General features: G+C 46.6%; 1 protein-coding gene across 5 annotated transcripts in view; it reads left to right on the top strand.

The window, feature by feature from the left end:
• The window catches only part of MFSD6 (major facilitator superfamily domain containing 6), a 598,811-nt gene that overhangs the window by 321,788 nt on the left and 258,825 nt on the right, over window positions 1-18,198 (top strand). For all 5 annotated transcript variants that reach the window (XM_069615672.1, XM_069615671.1, XM_069615669.1 and 2 more), the window contains one exon: window positions 14,082-14,243. In XM_069615672.1, the coding sequence (XP_069471773.1) occupies window positions 14,082-14,243 (162 nt within the window). The remainder of the gene's footprint in view (window positions 1-14,081; window positions 14,244-18,198) is intronic.

Consider the following 18,198-nt stretch of genomic DNA (forward strand, 5'->3'; position numbering starts at 1 on the left):
TATATTCTAAGATTTTAACACAGTTAAATTAATAACATTTGTTCAGTCATTAGAGGTATAGTTATTGCTTTCAAAATGTTAGAAAGGAAGGAGGTGTTAGGATATCAGTGTATCATTTAAGCAATACATGTTTTCACTGTCATGGTTTGCATGCGCTTGGAATGTGGATCTCCACACCAGGAGTTCCAGGTTCCGGGCACCGGGAGAGAAGGAGAAAGGCAGACGGTGGACGGTGGTTGAAACCCTCCCGGGGGTCGTTGACCATATTACTAAGAAGTAATAAAGGACATTACTTCATACAAGCCTGTGTGCTGGTGTCATTCAAACTTAACACCACCTCCTTGCTCTTCTCCACAACCTTCCTCTTCTCCGCCTTCTTACTCATCATAACCTCTATCCTCCTGTCCAGCCCACTGGACAGCTATTTCCAGTCGCCGTCCTTCTGCTCAAATTCTTTGTTCTCCCAATAACACTGCAAAGCGACTCGTATTCTACCTCCAAAAACCCACATTCCACCTAAAATAAGTGTCCTTTTTGTACCAATCAAACTCTGCCCCCTGGGACATTACTCATCATGAGGAACCCCATGCCACAGGAATTGGCTCTGTGATCCAGACAAAATGTAATCACATGTGCTTAATGATTGAGCCCCACATTGCGTTGTGAGGCAGACTACACCTATGCTGGAGTTTGACGCCATCTTGGATTCTTGATTCCCGGCTCATGTGCTGTAGAACAGACTGTTCGCAGTGTTGCTGCCTCGCTCCTATCCCTTCAGTGCTTTCATTCTCGCACCTGATAGTAGCACCGCGAAGACCGGCTCCACTGTAGACGTACAGTGTTTTTGGGGAACCTCTGACTGTGTTTTGGGCTAAGTTGTAATGCAAGGGTACCAGAGTGTTGAATGCTGCACTCATTCTTTGTGTGCGGCACCGCAGAGAAACTTGAATACCTGGCATTGTACTGGAAGGTGGTTTGGAAGCTAAGTCTCACGGAGCCGTTTTTGGAAATGTTTGCACGATGGGCATAATTGGACTGTAGATGTACTGGCCATAATTGGAGATCCTCTAACAGGAGTGTGAGGGCTTCCCCAGAGCATATAGGTCCTTGCCTGGCATATGGTAACGGTGCATAGCCCTGTACAGCTATACCTGACTTACTGCTATGTCCCATCCCCTTTTCTCCATACTTGTGGGACATTCCGTTCTTTGGGACGGGACCAGAGCACTTTTTAATAGCATCATACAATTAACTTTGTTGTCCTTTTATTTTTACGTGGGGCCACCGCATATGACCGTAGCCCCTCCTTCCTGAGCTCCGCCCTGCGCATTGCCCTTCAGTCCTTTTCTCCGCGCAGTGGACGCGCTTGTCTCACAGGGAATATTTTTCATTTTGTTCCCTTGTCCTTCATTCCGGCTCCGGTTCCACGGTCACCTTTCCTACGTCTATGCCAGAGTGTCTGGGATTGGTGTCTTGTTCATCGCGCAAACGTTTGTTTGCCTGGAGTGCTTCGGCCCTGATCACCGTTGAGACTTGTGCTTCTACTGCGACTCCCTCTCCATCCGGGCACTCCAGCGTTGACTTGTCAGGTGGAAGAAGGTCCTTCAACGCGTTCAGCCATCACATTTACAGCAGTTCATTGAAGAGAAAAGGAAACTGCCGCTAAGTTCGTTCGGTTTCAGGGCACCCCAGCCAGGGGACTCCTTCTGGGGTCTTCTGGCTCCGGTAGGGGCTCAAGCAGTCCTATTACCAGGGATCTCCCTGAGGTGTCCTGAAAGGGAGCAAAAAAGGCGCTCCGGAGCTTCCTCCGAGGTCCCCTGCAAAGGGGCTGGCAAAATCATGATCTTCCCTTTTAGGGGCTAAAGCTGGGCCCAGTCCTTCTGGGGCTCTTGTCACTGGGGTCAACCCTGAGGTTTCCATATCTGGAACTAAGTGCACCGAGTCTTGGCTTGAGGTCCCTCTCAAGGTGACTTAAGGTACCTGGGTTACTCCCGTGGTTCCCCCTCCTTGGGGCTATTTCTAAGACCAGCAAGATTTTGGGGGTTCTGGCTTCAGGGAGTGAGTCTAAGCCTTCCCACACTCAGACCTGTGGTGGAACCAATCCTGCTGAGGTAGGAGAGTAGCCGGTCACTTGGGGCTAATCTGTCAGCCGTCTCTAAGGTGTCTCAGAAATACTTGTCATAAGGCTAAAATGGATAGTAAGACCCCTGACTCCACTGTGGTGACCACGGCCTCACTTACACCTGTCATGCAGTTCGCCTCAGGCATTGACAAAATGGCGGTCCAACAACCGTGGTCCACGGTGGCCATTTTGACTACCTCTCTTACACCAACGTTCTCCACGCCTTGTGCCGAGGGGCCTGTTTTTGGGGCAGAGCAGCCTTTTCCATGTTTTGTGGACAATACAAACCTGTTCTGCCGTCCAGTGGATTGGCGTGTTTTAACTCTGCTGCCCCATACAGTCTCGTTCCCTCCTACATCTGCGCCTTCGATCTACATGCATCCAAATGGTGGGGGAACATCCTGACAGCATCCTTTTTGCGATCCTGGGGGTATGCCCCTTCCGAGTGGCCTTTACCCACTCCGGCACCTAGACCTTCGTCTTAGGATGAGTTTTTGACCAGTTTCAGAAGCTGATGCATTCTGATCCCATGAAGGAGTACTTTAGGGATTTGTTTAAGGAAATGTATCCTAAGCCGCCTGAACCGGCCCCTGCTCCAGCAATCCCTATGCAAGTCCCGGCAGTGCCACCTCCCCACCCCTTTCAGTGGGGCCTCCTCCCCCACTGCCTCCTCTGCCTCTACTTTTCACTGTGGAAAAGACTCTTGTTGCTCTGTCAGCCATGCTTTCGGGGCAAGAGGGGGTACTTTCGGGAGCCTTTACCTCTATCGAAACAGGTGCGTACTGGCCTGTTCCTTCAGAAGGATATCCTGGCCGAGTCCCGTAAGGTTTGGGAAAAACGATATTCCGGGCAGCACTTGAACAAGAAAATTGACGCTTGCTAAGAGCTTCATGCTTAAGAGGACATATCCTTTTTAGCATGCTTTCTCCCCTGCTCGACTGTGGTGGCACCAGCTACGCTCCAGTCAAAGCCGGCCTCTACATCCTCCAATGCAGCGTCTCAGATCTTTTCTAAGGAGGACAAGCTTCTTGAAGCCATTGGGAAAAACAGGTTTTCCAATTCTGCTCTTCAGGTGCGCCATGGTAATACTGAGCTTATCCTGTCGGCTGCCAATGTCAAACTGTGGATGGAGCTAGCTGAGTTCCAGGATTGTATTCCTCCTGATAGGCTCGAAGACTTTGAGGGCAGCTTATCTGATGCCAGGGTTCTGACGCAGGATCTACTTGAGGCTGCGGCCCATCACATAGACACTTCCGCCCGAGGCCTGATGGTCAGAGTAGATATCTCCCGCCAAGCGTGGCTGCTTGCTACAAAGTTTTCGAAGGAAGTTCAGGGCAAGGTCCTTGATCTCCCCTTCGGGGTTAAAGAACTGTTCCACTCCACCATGGATGAGGAACTCGCAAAGACCAAGGCAAGCTCTCAAACTGCTAAGTCATTGTCGGTCCTTGCGAAAACTCCAGCAAAGGCACCTTATACTCAGAGGTCAGGGTCTCAAACAAGGTCCTTCTCTGGTTTCAGAGGCTTTCAGCACCACCATGCGCGTCGAGCAGATGCTCCAGCTGGCAGGCTCTGCCGTAAATGGTAACGGCAGGGTGGCTGGTTTTTCTGCCAACAGCCTCCTCTTCAGCAACGGGTGGTCTCTCTGCCGATAAAACATCTAAATTAGAGTTTCTATCAGTCGCACGAGACTTTGGTGGGAGGATGAATTTCGTCTCATCTGGAAGCGTGGCAGACCATCACAGACGTCTGATGCGTTTTGTCCGTCGCTTGGGCGGGCTTCCGCTTACCCCTCCCCCATGCCCCACCGTCTCCCCAGCAGACTGGGGTGCCCTCTCTCAGAGCCGAGGTACAGAAACTTCTAGACCTCACAGCAGTGGAACCTGTTCCCTTGAGGGAGCAAGGGTAGGGCTTTTACTCTAGTCTGTTTACAGTGCCCAAACATAACCAGGCTGGCCTGCGCACTATCCTCGACCTATCCAAGTTCAATCTCTTTCTACCCCAAGAGAAAGTCTAGATGATTACGCCTTACCAGATAAAGTCCTCTCTACGGAAGGGCGATTAGCTCAGCGTGGTAGACCTTCAGCATGCATACATGCATATTCTGATTTGGAGCCCGCATCGAAAATATCGGCGGTTCTCCGTGGGAACGCAACACTTCCAGTATTGTATTCGTCTGTTTGGTCACAGCTCGGCACCGCGTGTCTTTACGAAGACGGTGTCGGTCATCGCAGCATTCCTCAGACTGCTGGGGGTTCACGTATATCCATACTTGGACGATTGGCTCCTGCGCAGTCCATGGCCACAGGCCGCTACAGCCAACCTTCAGTCATTCCTTCAGCTCCTGTTCCATCTTGGGCTGTCGGTGAACAGGCGGAAATCGGCGGTGACGGTCTCTTAAGACCTGATCTTTCTGGGTTCCGTTGGGATACCGTCAGTACCAAGGTGTTCCTGACGGAGGACAGGATGGTGGACCTTTCAACCACGTGCCAGCTCTTCCTGCAGTCCTCCCACATGTTGGCTTGTTGGTTCCAGAGACTCCTGGGCCTCATGGCCTCTTGCATGTTAGCTCTACCTCTTGCGTGCCTGAAAATGAGGCGCACTACGTTTACTCTCTGGAGCTGCTGGTCCCAGGCTACGGACCCCGATTCCAAGATGATTCCAGTTCCATCCTGCTTGATGGTAGATCTTCAATGGTGGTCATCTGCCAACAACCTTTCAGTGGGGACCTCCTTCCAGGAGCCCTGCCCACAAGTGACAGTTACTACAGACTCCTCCCTTCTGGGGTGGGGAGTGACACTGAGTCACCTCGAGGTGTATTATTTGTGGAAACCTCAATACAGGCGGTTCCATATCAATTATCTGGAGCTCCTGGCAGTTTTTCTGGCGCTCAAGGCTTCTCAACCCTCTATCACCAACAGTGTGGTTCCAATTCGCACAGACAATTCCATAGCGATGGACTATATCAACAAACAGGCACCACCAAGTCTCCCCTTCTGGTGGACCTTGCGGTTCAAATTTGGAATTGGGCTATCCAACACAATGTCTGGCTCCAAGCTGTGCACATTCCAGGTCACATCAATGTGGCTGCAGACTCCCTCAGCCGCCTGTCTGTGGCGAGTTACGAGTGGGAGATGAACAACAATGTTCTCACCAAGATTTCTCAGCAATGGGGGTATTCCAGAGGAGGACCTCTTTGTGACATCGAACAGGAAATGTCCTCTTTATGCGTCCAGGGACGGATTCGGAGTGTCTTCCTTGGGGGACGCCCTCGAGATCCTGTGGGACAACATGAAAGCTTATGCCTTCCCTCCTTTACCACTGATTCATCGGTCACTTTGCAAACTCAGGAGTGCATCCAACTGCATTCTCCTTTGCATAGCTCCTTGGTGGCCAGCCAGGTTCGGTTTCCCGAGCTGCAGCACCTGTCTGTGTCATGTCCGATCAGGTTGCCGCAGATTCCCGACCACCTTCAAGAGAGCAGTCACCAGTTGTGGCACCGCTTCCCACAATTGTTCCGCTAGGCAGCCTGTTGACTGAGTTCCGATCATTTGGGCAGTTCAGCTTCTCACAGGACAACATGCATATAATTCAAGCGGCACGAAAGCCCTCTACAAGAGCTCAATACAAGAACAAGTGGCTCCGTTTTTGCCATTGGTGTCTGGCCAAAACCTTGATCCCAGGCATGCTTCTATTGACAATGTTTTGTCTTTTGTATCTGACCTTGCAGCCTCTGGCATACATGTCTCATCATGCAGGACATATTTGTCCGCCGTTGCGGCTTACCTGTCTACAGACGGTTGCTCCTTTTCACTGGCTAATCCAGTCGTAAAAAGACACTTTGCAGGTCTTCAACTTTTTCTGCGGATTCGGGCCCCTCATCCCAAATGGGATTTGAATGTGGTCCTCACCACTTTGTTATAAGCCTTTTGAACCCATTTCCATGACCGACCTTACCTTTCTTAGAAGTTGGCCTTTTTGATTCGGTAACATCTGCATGACGAATAAGTGAACTTCAGGCTCTTTCTGGGGAACATCCGTTCCTAATTTTCCATAAGGATAAGGTTGTGCTTCGCACTCACCCTTCCTTCCTTCCTAAAGTGGTTTATGAATTCCATTTGAACCAGTCAGTATCTTTACCGGTCTTCTTCCCGAACCCGGTCTCTGATGCTGACAGGGTTCTACACAACCTAGACATCAGACGAGCTCTGAAGTTCTACCTCGATAGAACGAGCAAACTCAGAAGCTCCTCACAACTCTTCGTTACGTTTGGGGACCCAAAAGGGAAACCAGCCTCAAAAGCATCCATCTCCTGCTGGATAGCTTCATGTATTTCTAAGGCCTACAAGACTCAAGGCCTTCAACCACCAAAGGGCATTCATATTTAGCATTTGGTTAATTACAAACATTTAGCCAATTTAATCACATAATTATAAAATCCAATAAAATAGAACATTACACAATAAAAGAGAAAGTTCTTGATAAAACAATACATTAATAAAAACATATTAAATTCAAATCACAGCCACCATTAACAAAGAACAGAAAATGCGACTGTACTTCCGACTAACTACTTGAATTTGAAATTCATTGCAAAGCCACCTTCCACACGTAATATGCGGCTCCAGTCATAACAGTGGATTTCACACCCAGTATAGCACTCCAAAATAGACTGCCAGCTATTGCTGAAGTGTCATGTACAAAAGCCCCATAGCCAGCATAATAAGGAGCAGCAAGGATCTTACACTGTGTCAACAAATGTTGAGCTGTATCAATGTGCACTTTACAGAGACGGCACAGTCTATGACAGCAAGGCAATTTCATCCATCTACCTGTGTGTTCTTGCGTTGGAAGTATATGAAATCGCAAGTACACTATGAAGCTATTGAGATTTGTGAAAAGTAATTTTGTTAGATAAGAACGAACACGTCCTTGGGCAAATGCCTGGCTGGCATATATGTGGTACATAGTTTTCTTTACCAAGGCCTCAATGTTAGCCGCAATATCCGCCTTTATGGTTTTTCTTTTTAGGACTAACAGATAGTTAGGCAATTCTACCAATTCAGCGATATTGATCTCCAGTTTATCCAAGTGATCAATCACCTGCATTCCCAATTGCCTGAGAAATCTGTTGGATAGATTTCCCTTATATAATCGTGCCATATATCCATGCACACTCTGCGTTTCGCTAGGCGTACCACTTATCTCCAAGAACAATTTAGATCTCTGGAAGAACCATAGTGAGCGAACTGATTGAATATCAAGCTCACTCCGGATAGCTTCGACAGGGCCTGACGAGGTACCCCCATTATTGAGCGTAACAATCGAGACTCCAGACTGTACATCCAGTTAGTCATAGAGCTGGAAAGGCTGGGAGAACCGTACAGCATCATAGGAACTTTACTCTTACGGGAGATCCCACCCATTCCTTCTATGTTGTTACCACCCTTATTAGAGATTAATATTTTTAATGACGAGCCATTTTTTCATTACTTTCAGAGATATGTACTCACCATATTTACGAAGGGAGGTAGAACTGTGGAGCGGGACTTCTAGATAGATATAACTCTCTACCACTTCCAACAACTCTCCTGCATAGCTCTACTTATGTAGGGACTTCAGATTTTTTTTGCCAAATATCATTATTTTCGTTTTGGCACTATTCACACGTAGATTGTTTTCCTGTGCATACACTGCCAGCGCATCCAAGGATCTCTGCAGACCAATTGGAGTGCGATCCAAAATGACAGTCATCGGCATAACCAAGCCCGGATGTAGGAACTAAGCCAAATAGAAGGACCCATGTCAGCAACGTTCAAATTGTACAAAAAAGGGGCTAGTCCACAGCCCTGCTTCAGACCTATGTTAGTGGGTATATCCTTAGTGACCTCCCCTTGTATATTCAACCGAAGGGAAACAGTGGTGTCAGTATATAACGCCTCAGTGAAATACAGCAGGGAAGGATCAAAACCCCATCTAGCAAGCTTTACCCAAAGCTGATTGCGGGCGACAGAGTCAAACGCTTTAGGAAAGTCAATAAAGCAGACAGATGTTCTCATAGTGTGACTCCTGACAGCGACTAATAACCGTTTGCAAGGTGCGAAGATTATGAAGCATGCCAAACGATTTACAAAATCCCATTTGAAAAGGGGAGAGAAACTTTCTAGAAGTTGCCCATTCTACCAATAACCTCTGTAGTATGTAACATCTATCATAGCCAGCAGTTGATAGTTGTCCGTATTATTACGGTCACCTCTTTTAAATAAGGCAATGAGAATAGATTTGAGCCAACTCGCCAGGATTTGTCCAGTATCGATGATACATCGGAAAAGCTTAGAAAGGACCATGGTCCAGAATTCCGGGACCGCCTTATATAGAACATTTGTAAGCAGATCTGGTCCCGGAGCCCTAGACCCATTGAGGGACTTCATAATATGACTTGTGTTATCAGCCGCAAAGGCCTGGGCAAATTCCGTCATGTATATAAACGGACAGGGCCGATGACAAAGCCCTGGCCTATTATACAATTCAATTATCTGTTACACTTTGGCAAAGAATAGCTTCCCTGCGGAGTACGTCTCATTCACAGACTCCCTTGTGGAGCAGATACAGGTTGCCATGGCGCCTGTACAAGCTCCGGCGTAACCCGGGTCAGCTGACACGTCTCGTACGTGGAGGACGTGTATGGAAGCCACGCCCCCCTACGGGTTAAAACTGCCATCTTCCAGAGGGCTTGTTGCTGCTAATTGTATATATTGGGTTTATTTTTTCCTTTGTAGATCCATCCCAGGGGAAACTCCACTCCAATCCTTGCCTAGGTATTTTCCGTCAACTACTGTTGCTTGATTACCTTACTTGTTCCTCACAGCACTCCTAATCCTCTTTGTATTCCTTTGCAGCATTGGTTTTGGCGGTGCGTGTTTACCCCGGTCTCTCTGCTGTTCAGATCGAAACAGCAGAGAGGTACATTGTAGAGAAGAGCCCCTCTTTTGAGGAAGCCTGAGGCTTGTATTCAGGGGAGTTGGAATATTGGAGGCTGAATATCGATTTGTGTATAACTATCGTCTCCAAGGTCATCTAATCCAGATTTCCTGACCTACATACGGAGCGGTTCCTAACAGTATCGCTCCCGTCCAGCCTCCCGTACTAATCGTGTTATTTGAACACCCACTCGAGCCATTTGAGAAGGAGCGAAATAGAGACCAAAATTAAATGTCCTGTGGTCGTTACTACGTAGTAATAAAAACAGGACTTTCCATTCCTGGACAATCTATGGTTCTTAAGCCAGTTTTGTATTTTGTGCCTTCATGGCCCAGCTTCTTATTGTCTTCAAAAGTATATGAATTCAATTGCTTGATCAGTTTACAACAGGATTTTTTTCTCGCCATGGACCATGCTGTCAAAGTTATTAGCATGAGAGACATTGACTCTAAAAGGCTTATGAGACAGTAACAGTTGTTTACTCAAGAAACCCATGATCACATCTACCGCCCACCCCTGGATAGCCAAAAACCTAGTTAAAACTGGAGGTCGGGATCTAATAAATTCGCTAATCTTCCCGATATTATGGTCATTCAACACTACATGGTTTCTTTGAGTGTTGACCGAAACAGGCATCAGTACCTTACTGGCTTTGGGCCTAGGGGCGATGCTTATAATCCATCTAAGAGTGGCATGAGCACGCATGGAGTTGAACAGTTTCAAGCGTCCTGCAATGCTTCGCAACATTCCCATCAGCAAAGACACAATCCAAATGAGAGTAACTATTACCATTAGACCAAGTGTAGGCAATACCTCCCAACTTCAGCTCACCCATATTCAAACAGACAAAACCTTGGGAGATAACCAGTTGGAGCTACATGGAATCAAAAAGTGTACAGAGATCCCTCTCTCCAGATGGTTCATCTTCCCTGTAAGACTGGACTTGCCTTAACGCATGTATCCGAGTAGGGGCATTAAGGTCTCCCATTAGGAAGACCCCTCCCAAGAAGGGGGATTTCATACCAACGGGCCAAAGTATCTTCAATGTTAGCAACTAATAAACTTGTCTCTACTCCCCCTGGTGGATCATAGACATTAATAACAAGGGTATGCCGGCCAATGTTAGACAGAGACGCCACCATAACAAACGAAGAAGACTGAGTCATAGCAAATTCTTTCAGTACGTGAGATACAGAAGCACCAATGGCCAAACCAACCCTAGGCCTGCCCTTTAACCCACCTTTGGCAGATTTAAATAATATACTATAGCCATCAATAGTGAACACCCCTCTAGACCATGTCTCTTGTAATATAAAGATGTCAGAGTCCTGTATGAGAGCTTTGCCATAGGGGTGGTGTAAAAAAGAACTAAACCCACGTGAGTTCCAGCAGAGCCACTTCAAAGAGGTGACCCAACTATGCAGTCAGTGGTTACTCTGCGCCTACCCGTTATTAGCGTTATAATTAATTGTCAACCGATTGTCACGTTGAGCACCAGACCGATATTTCACAGGATTGGACAATATACCCAAAATCAGTCTGGGCTCCGTACATGCTGCATCCCTATAACTTGGGGCAGGAAACAGTTGATGATATTTTTCCCATCAGCAGTATTACAAATTATGAGTCTGAAGCCCATGCTATTCAGATCTTGTGCACAAGTCCACATCAGGGAAACCACAGCTGCAGGTCAAAATTCTATAAATACACAATTAGAAGAGCTCTCCCACCTAGGTAACTCCAAACTCAATATGTCGTACCCTGTGACACTCGCCAAACAAGAAGTAGATTTAAACACATTTAGCAGATTTGTACGATTTAAGAACAAACTCTCAATATGAGGGTCAATTTCCTCGTTCTTTACCATGCGACCTAGTGAGGCATGAGAGACACTGTTCACCTTATGACAATTCACCGGATAAACAGGAGGCGAAACCCTATTGAAATAGATTGCCTCAGCAGTATGGTAGGTAGATGTACCAGATTGATTGATGACGGACCCAACAGAGGCCACCCCAACTTTTGAAGAATTGCAGGGCTTGGAGGTCCTTGTAGCGATGGCTCTGTCGGCTCTTACAGGGGTAATATTGGCAGTTGTGACCCATTTATCCAATGGGCCATGCAGGACAGTTTGTCGGCACGCGCCGTCCCTGTGGATCGTAGTGATTCTCTTGGAGCCCTCAATAGGGGAAATTAAGGTGACCGAGTCTTCCAGGGTTGCAGGGACACTCGGAGAAGAATTTTAAAAAGCCACCCTTTTCCCAACCTCTACCATTTTCACTAGCCATGGAGATGTCATGACTTTCGTCCTCATAATCATAGATAGCTCATTACAGAGCGCATACATGGCATCTTGATCCGAAGCCGCCCCAATATTAAGAGTTTCACCTTGCTTTAACCCAGTGGCACTGAAATCTTCGACAAAGGGCACACTGGTTTGCTTTGAAGAAGCCAATTTTGCAGAATGGGGAGGAAAGGCAGAAGACCCATTAGGCTCAGTATGATGCAGTTGATTAACAGAGAATTGTACTAATTTCAATATTAATAATTTCATGTTTCCCTGTTCAGTCGCAATCTTGGCACATAATGTAAGGACTGCTTCCACCTTTGCCTCCAAATTCCTTTTCTCACATGAGGTCATGACTCTGAGATTCATTCGTCAACTGGGCAATCGCAGTAGACATGTCCTTCTCCTCCTGGCAAGTACAGGATTGTTGCTGAAGGGAAACCAAAGCAACCAAACCCGGGGTGCCATAGATGTCTTGGTCAAGGTTACTGGCAATAGATGGAGCACCTAAGGAGGCCGGGACATTGTGTAGCTTATGACAGAGTCTGAGTAGCGAGCCGTTGTTATCCAACACTGGGAGAACAGAATAAAATCAATTGAGCAGCCACTTACCATAAATGGAGCGAACGCAATGAGTTTGCTCGCAATCTGCATGGGCTCAAAAGCTAATAAGCCTACTGTTACACCAAATGAGAGTCAGAACTCAAGAGCTTTAGAATAAATATTGCAGAATATTTTCAAAATGTTGCAAAGGATCTCAAAGGCAAGAATAGCCGGCAGTTACCCTCAGCAATGAAGAAGCTTCATAATACAGAACCGGACAGAGGCTGAAAATAATGTTTTACCTCAAAATAATCTGCCGGCGCTTCACCTTTAACAGAGCAGATTTTGCTCACCTTGCTGGGTCTCGACACCCAGCAGAGTTGAAGTCATGAAGCAGAGGAGCCGACACGAGGGACGACAGGGTGGTAGCCTGCGGGCTTGACTCTTCTCCCCTCTCCTTTTTCACTCACGCATCGTTCAGTGCTGAGCTCAGAGGGCTCGCATGACCTGCAAGGAAAGGACCTAGCAGCGTCAATGAACCGTCACTGAGTCGTCAAGCCGCACCAGTAGTATGCCATATGGCTGCTTCCGACAACTCCTGCAAGTCTGTACTTTGGGACTCAACCTGTAAGTATGAGGCTTCACTGTGACTTCTGCCTTATAACATTCTTCCTTTGAGTTTGGAAACCATTTTAGTTATCGCATGTCTGATTTTCTTATATTAGCGGTTTGAAAATGTACTGGGGCTAAGGAGTTTGGTTATTCTTCATCAGGGTTTAAAACATTTTGAAGGTGGTAATTGTAGCACTTTCAAAGGACAGTTCTATCATTAAAAATGCTTAAAAATGTAATGAAAAACATTGGAAATTTCATTGAGGTAAGAGACTTTGTGGTAACAATTTTCATTGCCCTAACAATAGGGTATATTTCTCTGGAACTAGATGCACGATCAAGGGAATTACAGGTATGGATATGGCACATGATCCACTTAAAATTTGGTTAGGTTCAAGTGCATAACTGAAGGTCCCCCTATTGACGTAAAGGGGAGAGTTGATGGTACATCGATTCCTGGAAGTTAAATTAACAATTACATCTTTTGGGGGTTAGGGGTGTAATAAGATTGATCCAACTACTAAAAATTGGCCAATAAAGGTTTGGGACATTTTAACAATGGAAAATCTTACAGAAAAGATGAAAGGGATTTAGAAAAAGGTTTGGAATAGTGAAATATCCATTCTTGGAATTTGAAAGAGAACCTTTCGGAGTTTACTCGCCTGATCAGACTGAGAGCTCGTAATTTGTTTGAGTGGAGGAGTTTGCTATTGTTGATAGTCCTATTGTGAGGTTGCCCTATATATGTTCGGAGACCATATTCTTGTCTAGGGGTTTGAGACTACTTACCTGACGCCATGTGGGCAGTAGGGTAAGGATATAAAACTGTTTGAGAAACTATATTTCAGTTATTTTGTTTGTAATGAATCTTCATTACAAACAAAATAACTGAAATAACTGACATATATTTTCTTAAACAGTGTTATATTCTGGAACATCTAAAGAAAAACTGAATAAAAAGTCTTGTTCCAAAAAAAGTTGGCATTCTTATTGTATTATTTTTATGTTTTTAAAAAACAGGCACAAAATAGAGAACATCTATGGCATATGTGGAACACCTTCTTAGGATTTACTTATAGGACAGATATTGCTGGAATTTCTTAACACACAGTTTGTCACTTTTTTTCGTCAATTCATCCAAGATAAATCTGTAATTAATGAACTGTCTTTTCAACACTGTTAAAAATGTGGGCCATAAATCATTAAATTATGATGAAAATAATGTGGCACTTATTATACATTGCTCAATATTGAAATCATGGAGAATTATAAGGGGCACCACAAGGAGATTTAAGGTCAGGAAAAGGGGAGAAGGAAGGGTAGGGGGAAGGTAACCCATCTCCCCTCTGCACACCCACTGTAAAAGAAAGGGAAGAGAAGTAAGAATGATGTAAGGGGATTGGAACCACAATGTTTAGTGCCAAAAAATGTTTAGTCACGATACAGTGATCCATATTTTGTAAATATGTCCGAGAATCTGATGCTAAACAGTAACTGTCATAAAAGGTTAGCGTTCTAACAATGTTTTTGTCATTGCAGGTGTGACTCATGCGGCTATATGGGCTGCCTGCATTTCCTATCTCAGTGCTGCCGTACCTCCTGCATTGAGAACCTCAGCTCAAGGGATCCTCCAAGGACTTCACTTAGGATTGGGACGAGGCTGTGGTGCCATGATAGGTGGTGTTATGGTCAATTTCTTTGGTAAGTATTTGCTTGTGTTGTGTACACTATTTGTAATGCTGTGAGAAATTAGAAAGTGCAGTGGTTCTTAGTGTTCATGAAAGGGGTGAGTTCTCTCCAACACTGAGTTTGATCAGAGAACTTTTACTTTTCGTGTAAAAACACTCTGACTCCAAAACATTAATGTTGACCACTGCATTCCAACGACATTTGAAAGTGGATAAGCATTACCAGTCCCTCTCTTCCTCGTCCAAATCCTTAAGGGTGAGGTTCATCTGTACTACAGACGGGTAATAAAATCATACCTTTGCTTATATTTTGTTCACTAAAAAGTTGACACTGAAGACCCTTCCTCTGCTCAGTAAGCCGGCCCGGCTCCCAACAGCATTCTTGTTCTGCATGTCTTATTGTAGGGTTGATAAAGATGGTGATGGAATCAGTCTTCTGCTTGTCTTTCCAGTTGTATGCTGCTTCTGCACAAGAAACCAAATCCATACTCTCCATGGGTCCACAGCTTTGGGCTGCCCAGGGAACTTTTTATCTCTGTAATTGCCAAACTTTATTATCCATTTATTTCAATTGTTGCATCTCTGTCCTCCGCCTCCTCACCGAACACCCAAATGCTCCTTGTGCCCGGTATCTCTCTTGGTGGGTATTTTGACACTAGGCAGTTTCTAGATTTTGCTAATTGCATGGGCTACAAGCCTTAGCCTCCTTACTTCGTTCAAATACTCTGGTAGGTATTTATGTCATCTGCTCAGGTATGTTTCTTAGCTTTCTCCTGTTTTGTTGCTTGGTGCTGGTTTTCCATAGTGGCCAAACAAAGACAAATCTTAGCTGCACTTACACCTTGAGGATGGGGAATGCCCGCTCCTTCCAATGATAGGTCTCCAAAGACTACCTCAAGGCACACTTATGTTTAATCAACTGCTTCTTCTATGTATTTGGTCCCAATATCTGATTTACAACATGCATTAGGGAAATCCTCTGTTTCGTTGTACAGGAGGGGAAGGCTTTTGTTTGATACAGAGCTCCTAGCATGTTTCTCAATCATCCTGTGACTAGACTTCCCCCCACATTTTTCTCTCAAAATAATGCTGATTTGACTAAAGTAACTAGACTGAATGACACTGGTAACTATGGGCCTCATCACAAGTCTGGCAGTAACCCCTTAAAAGCGGCAGTAACTGAATAAACGGCGCCAATACCGCTCTGCCCAATCATGAGCTGGCGCAAATACCGCGAACTGCAAAAGCAGCCGGCGCTATTACTGCCGGCGCTAGCACAGCTGGTGCGATTACAGCCGGCCAGACAAGGTGCAAAAAAATACAACCGCATTACAAGTTCAAGTCCGGCGCAATAAGCACTGTTGCAAATACTGCCAAAAGCAAGACACAGTTACCTCCAGCTCCCAGCTGGAGGTAAATGAGCCACAGAAGATCCCAATCCATCCCAGAGGGCTACATAAGGTACACCCCTATCCCAAAATGTTGTTTCCAACACCATGCTGTCACTAGCCAGTGTGAGCTGGGACAGGCAGCTGCTCATGCTGCACCTGGAAATAGAGAGGTATGATATGATATGGCATTTATAACGCGCCTATACACAAGTGTTTCAAGGCACGACGAGGCAAGGGAGGGGGAACAAAGGGAGGACAGACAACGATTATACTAGGCCAGGTGTCATTCAGATCGCGCAAGTGCATGGGAAAGGGGAAGGGGGAAAGTGTGGGAGATACGAGGGGGAAGGCACAGTGCAGTACATGGGAATAAGTACAGTAATGGCCAGCAGGTGGCAAGTGCAAAGGTGAGTGCAGGCCTCAGGTGTCAAGTGCTGGTGGTGGGACTGAAGGGAAACAGAAAAGTCCCAAAGTGCGGGGGATGCCAGGCAGTGCAGGAGTGTGTGACTGGTGGGGTAGGGACCTGGGCCTGCGATCAGAGGGTGACCAGGTCACCAGTGCAGATTCCGAATCCCCCAGGTGGTCAGCAGGGGAGAGGAGGAGAAAAGGCAGACGCAAAGAGAAAGGTTTTGAGGTGCTTCCGGAACCGCAGATGGTTCTCCTCAAGTTTCAGGGAGGCAGGGAGGCTGTTCCATAGGGAAGCCTCAACCGAAACAAAGAGATCTACCGCCAACTCGTTGCTTGGAGAAGCGACTGACCGAGAGGGAGTTGGAGGCGGATGAGCTAAGAGCTCGAGAAGGAAGATATCTAGGAAGAGAGAGTTGAAGGTATTTTGGACTCAGGCCCCAGAAGGCCTTGTGGGTAATGCAGAGGGTTTTGAACTTGATCAACCAGAACAGGGCACAGATCCCCAGGGTTAGGCCCTCATCCTGGACCCTCACTGACAGCCAGTTGGTCACCCTGGTCACCCTGTACCGCCTCAACTAGGAGACCATAACAGAGCTGCTCACCACAATACAGGATGACATAGGGAGCAGGATCAACATCCGAACAGCTGTGCCCCTACTACTGAAGCTAGTGTCTGTCCTACAATTACATGGAACTGGCGCCTTCCAACACAGGACACATTCTGCGCAGTGTTGGGCCAAATTCTTGAGGCCCTCCTGCGGCAAGTGCAACGCCACATCTCACTTCCTACCACCGCAGCCCAGGTCAATGCAATGAAGGCACAGTTCTATGCCATTGCCCAAATGCCAAATATGATTGCTGCACTTCCCTGGACTGTACCCATGTTGCGATGGTGGCCCTCGGGGCCTATGAAACATTGTACCGAAACTGCAAGTACTACCCCTCCCTAAATGTGCAGGTGACCTGCAACCCCAACCTGTACATCACCCACTGCAATGCCCGCTGGTTCCACCCACGATGCCATGGTCCTACGGAACAGCACACTGCCAGGATACATGGAGAGGCACAGAGGACCACGGACCTGGATAGTGGCTGAGTAGGAAAGCCAGCACACATGCACCACGAAGCACATGCTCAACTAGGGGTCGGGGGGTGAATGACTACACAAAGGATGGCATGACAAGTGAATAGGAAATCTGTATTCCACCTCCTCCAGCACCATCATCACAGTACAGACCAGGGAGCATGCACATGCCAGATTTACCTGTATGGAGAAGCAGTAGTACACATACAGTAGGAACCATGTACACCAACATGACTACAGGTACCACAATGCAACATGCACTTACTAAATCAGTGCTGACATATGGTCACATTGCCACACACAACAAACCTGCCAGTACCACAGCTATGCATCCCTGTGCAGCCAGCCCAAAATGCCCACCTGTTGGCACCAGATGCCCATGAGGAACACAGCATGCCACATGTACGCTGGAAATACACTGCCACATGACAGCCACTATTTCTGCTGCACATGTCACCAACACACACCTTATGCAACATATGTTCCAAGGGAACAGGGTTCATGTGTAGCACCAACAATGCATGGCACAAGTGACACTTCATGCACAGAAATGGAATAGACATATTACGTGAAATGAAGGACCATGTGAATGCACAAATAGTCCAGTGAGCTGATATTGTGTAAGTCCACCCTCGCACCCTCCACCGTGTCTAATGCCTGTGTCTCCTGTGAGAAGCTCATGGTGACAACAAGTAAGACAGACCCAAGTGATCACAGTTCAAGTGTGTTTATTGAATAATGAATGCTGTATACAGGTTGGAAAAACGCCAAATCTAAACCTATATCTAATATGGGAACAAGCGTCGACCATCAAATGAAAAATAAGGCAGTCCTAGTGGCGTTGTCAAAATATGAAGGGCCTATACTACCTGACGTGTAGAAAACAACAAAACAAAAGTTCATTTAACAAATGAAAGTTCTTTTCCAATGTTCGATGGGGGATGGGTTCACCCCTGGATCCCCCTCTTCTGGGCGCTGACCCTTCTCAATTGTATTCCACACATTTATATGCCAGTTATCTTTGTACTTGAAATTTGGATGATCGCTTCACCCCTGGATCTCCCTCCATCGGGCTTGGACCCCTC

This window comes from Ambystoma mexicanum, chromosome 9 (assembly GCF_040938575.1).
Source record: "Ambystoma mexicanum isolate Mex_15411 chromosome 9, UKY_AmexF1_1, whole genome shotgun sequence".
In the NCBI taxonomy this organism is placed as follows: domain Eukaryota; kingdom Metazoa; phylum Chordata; class Amphibia; order Caudata; family Ambystomatidae; genus Ambystoma; species Ambystoma mexicanum.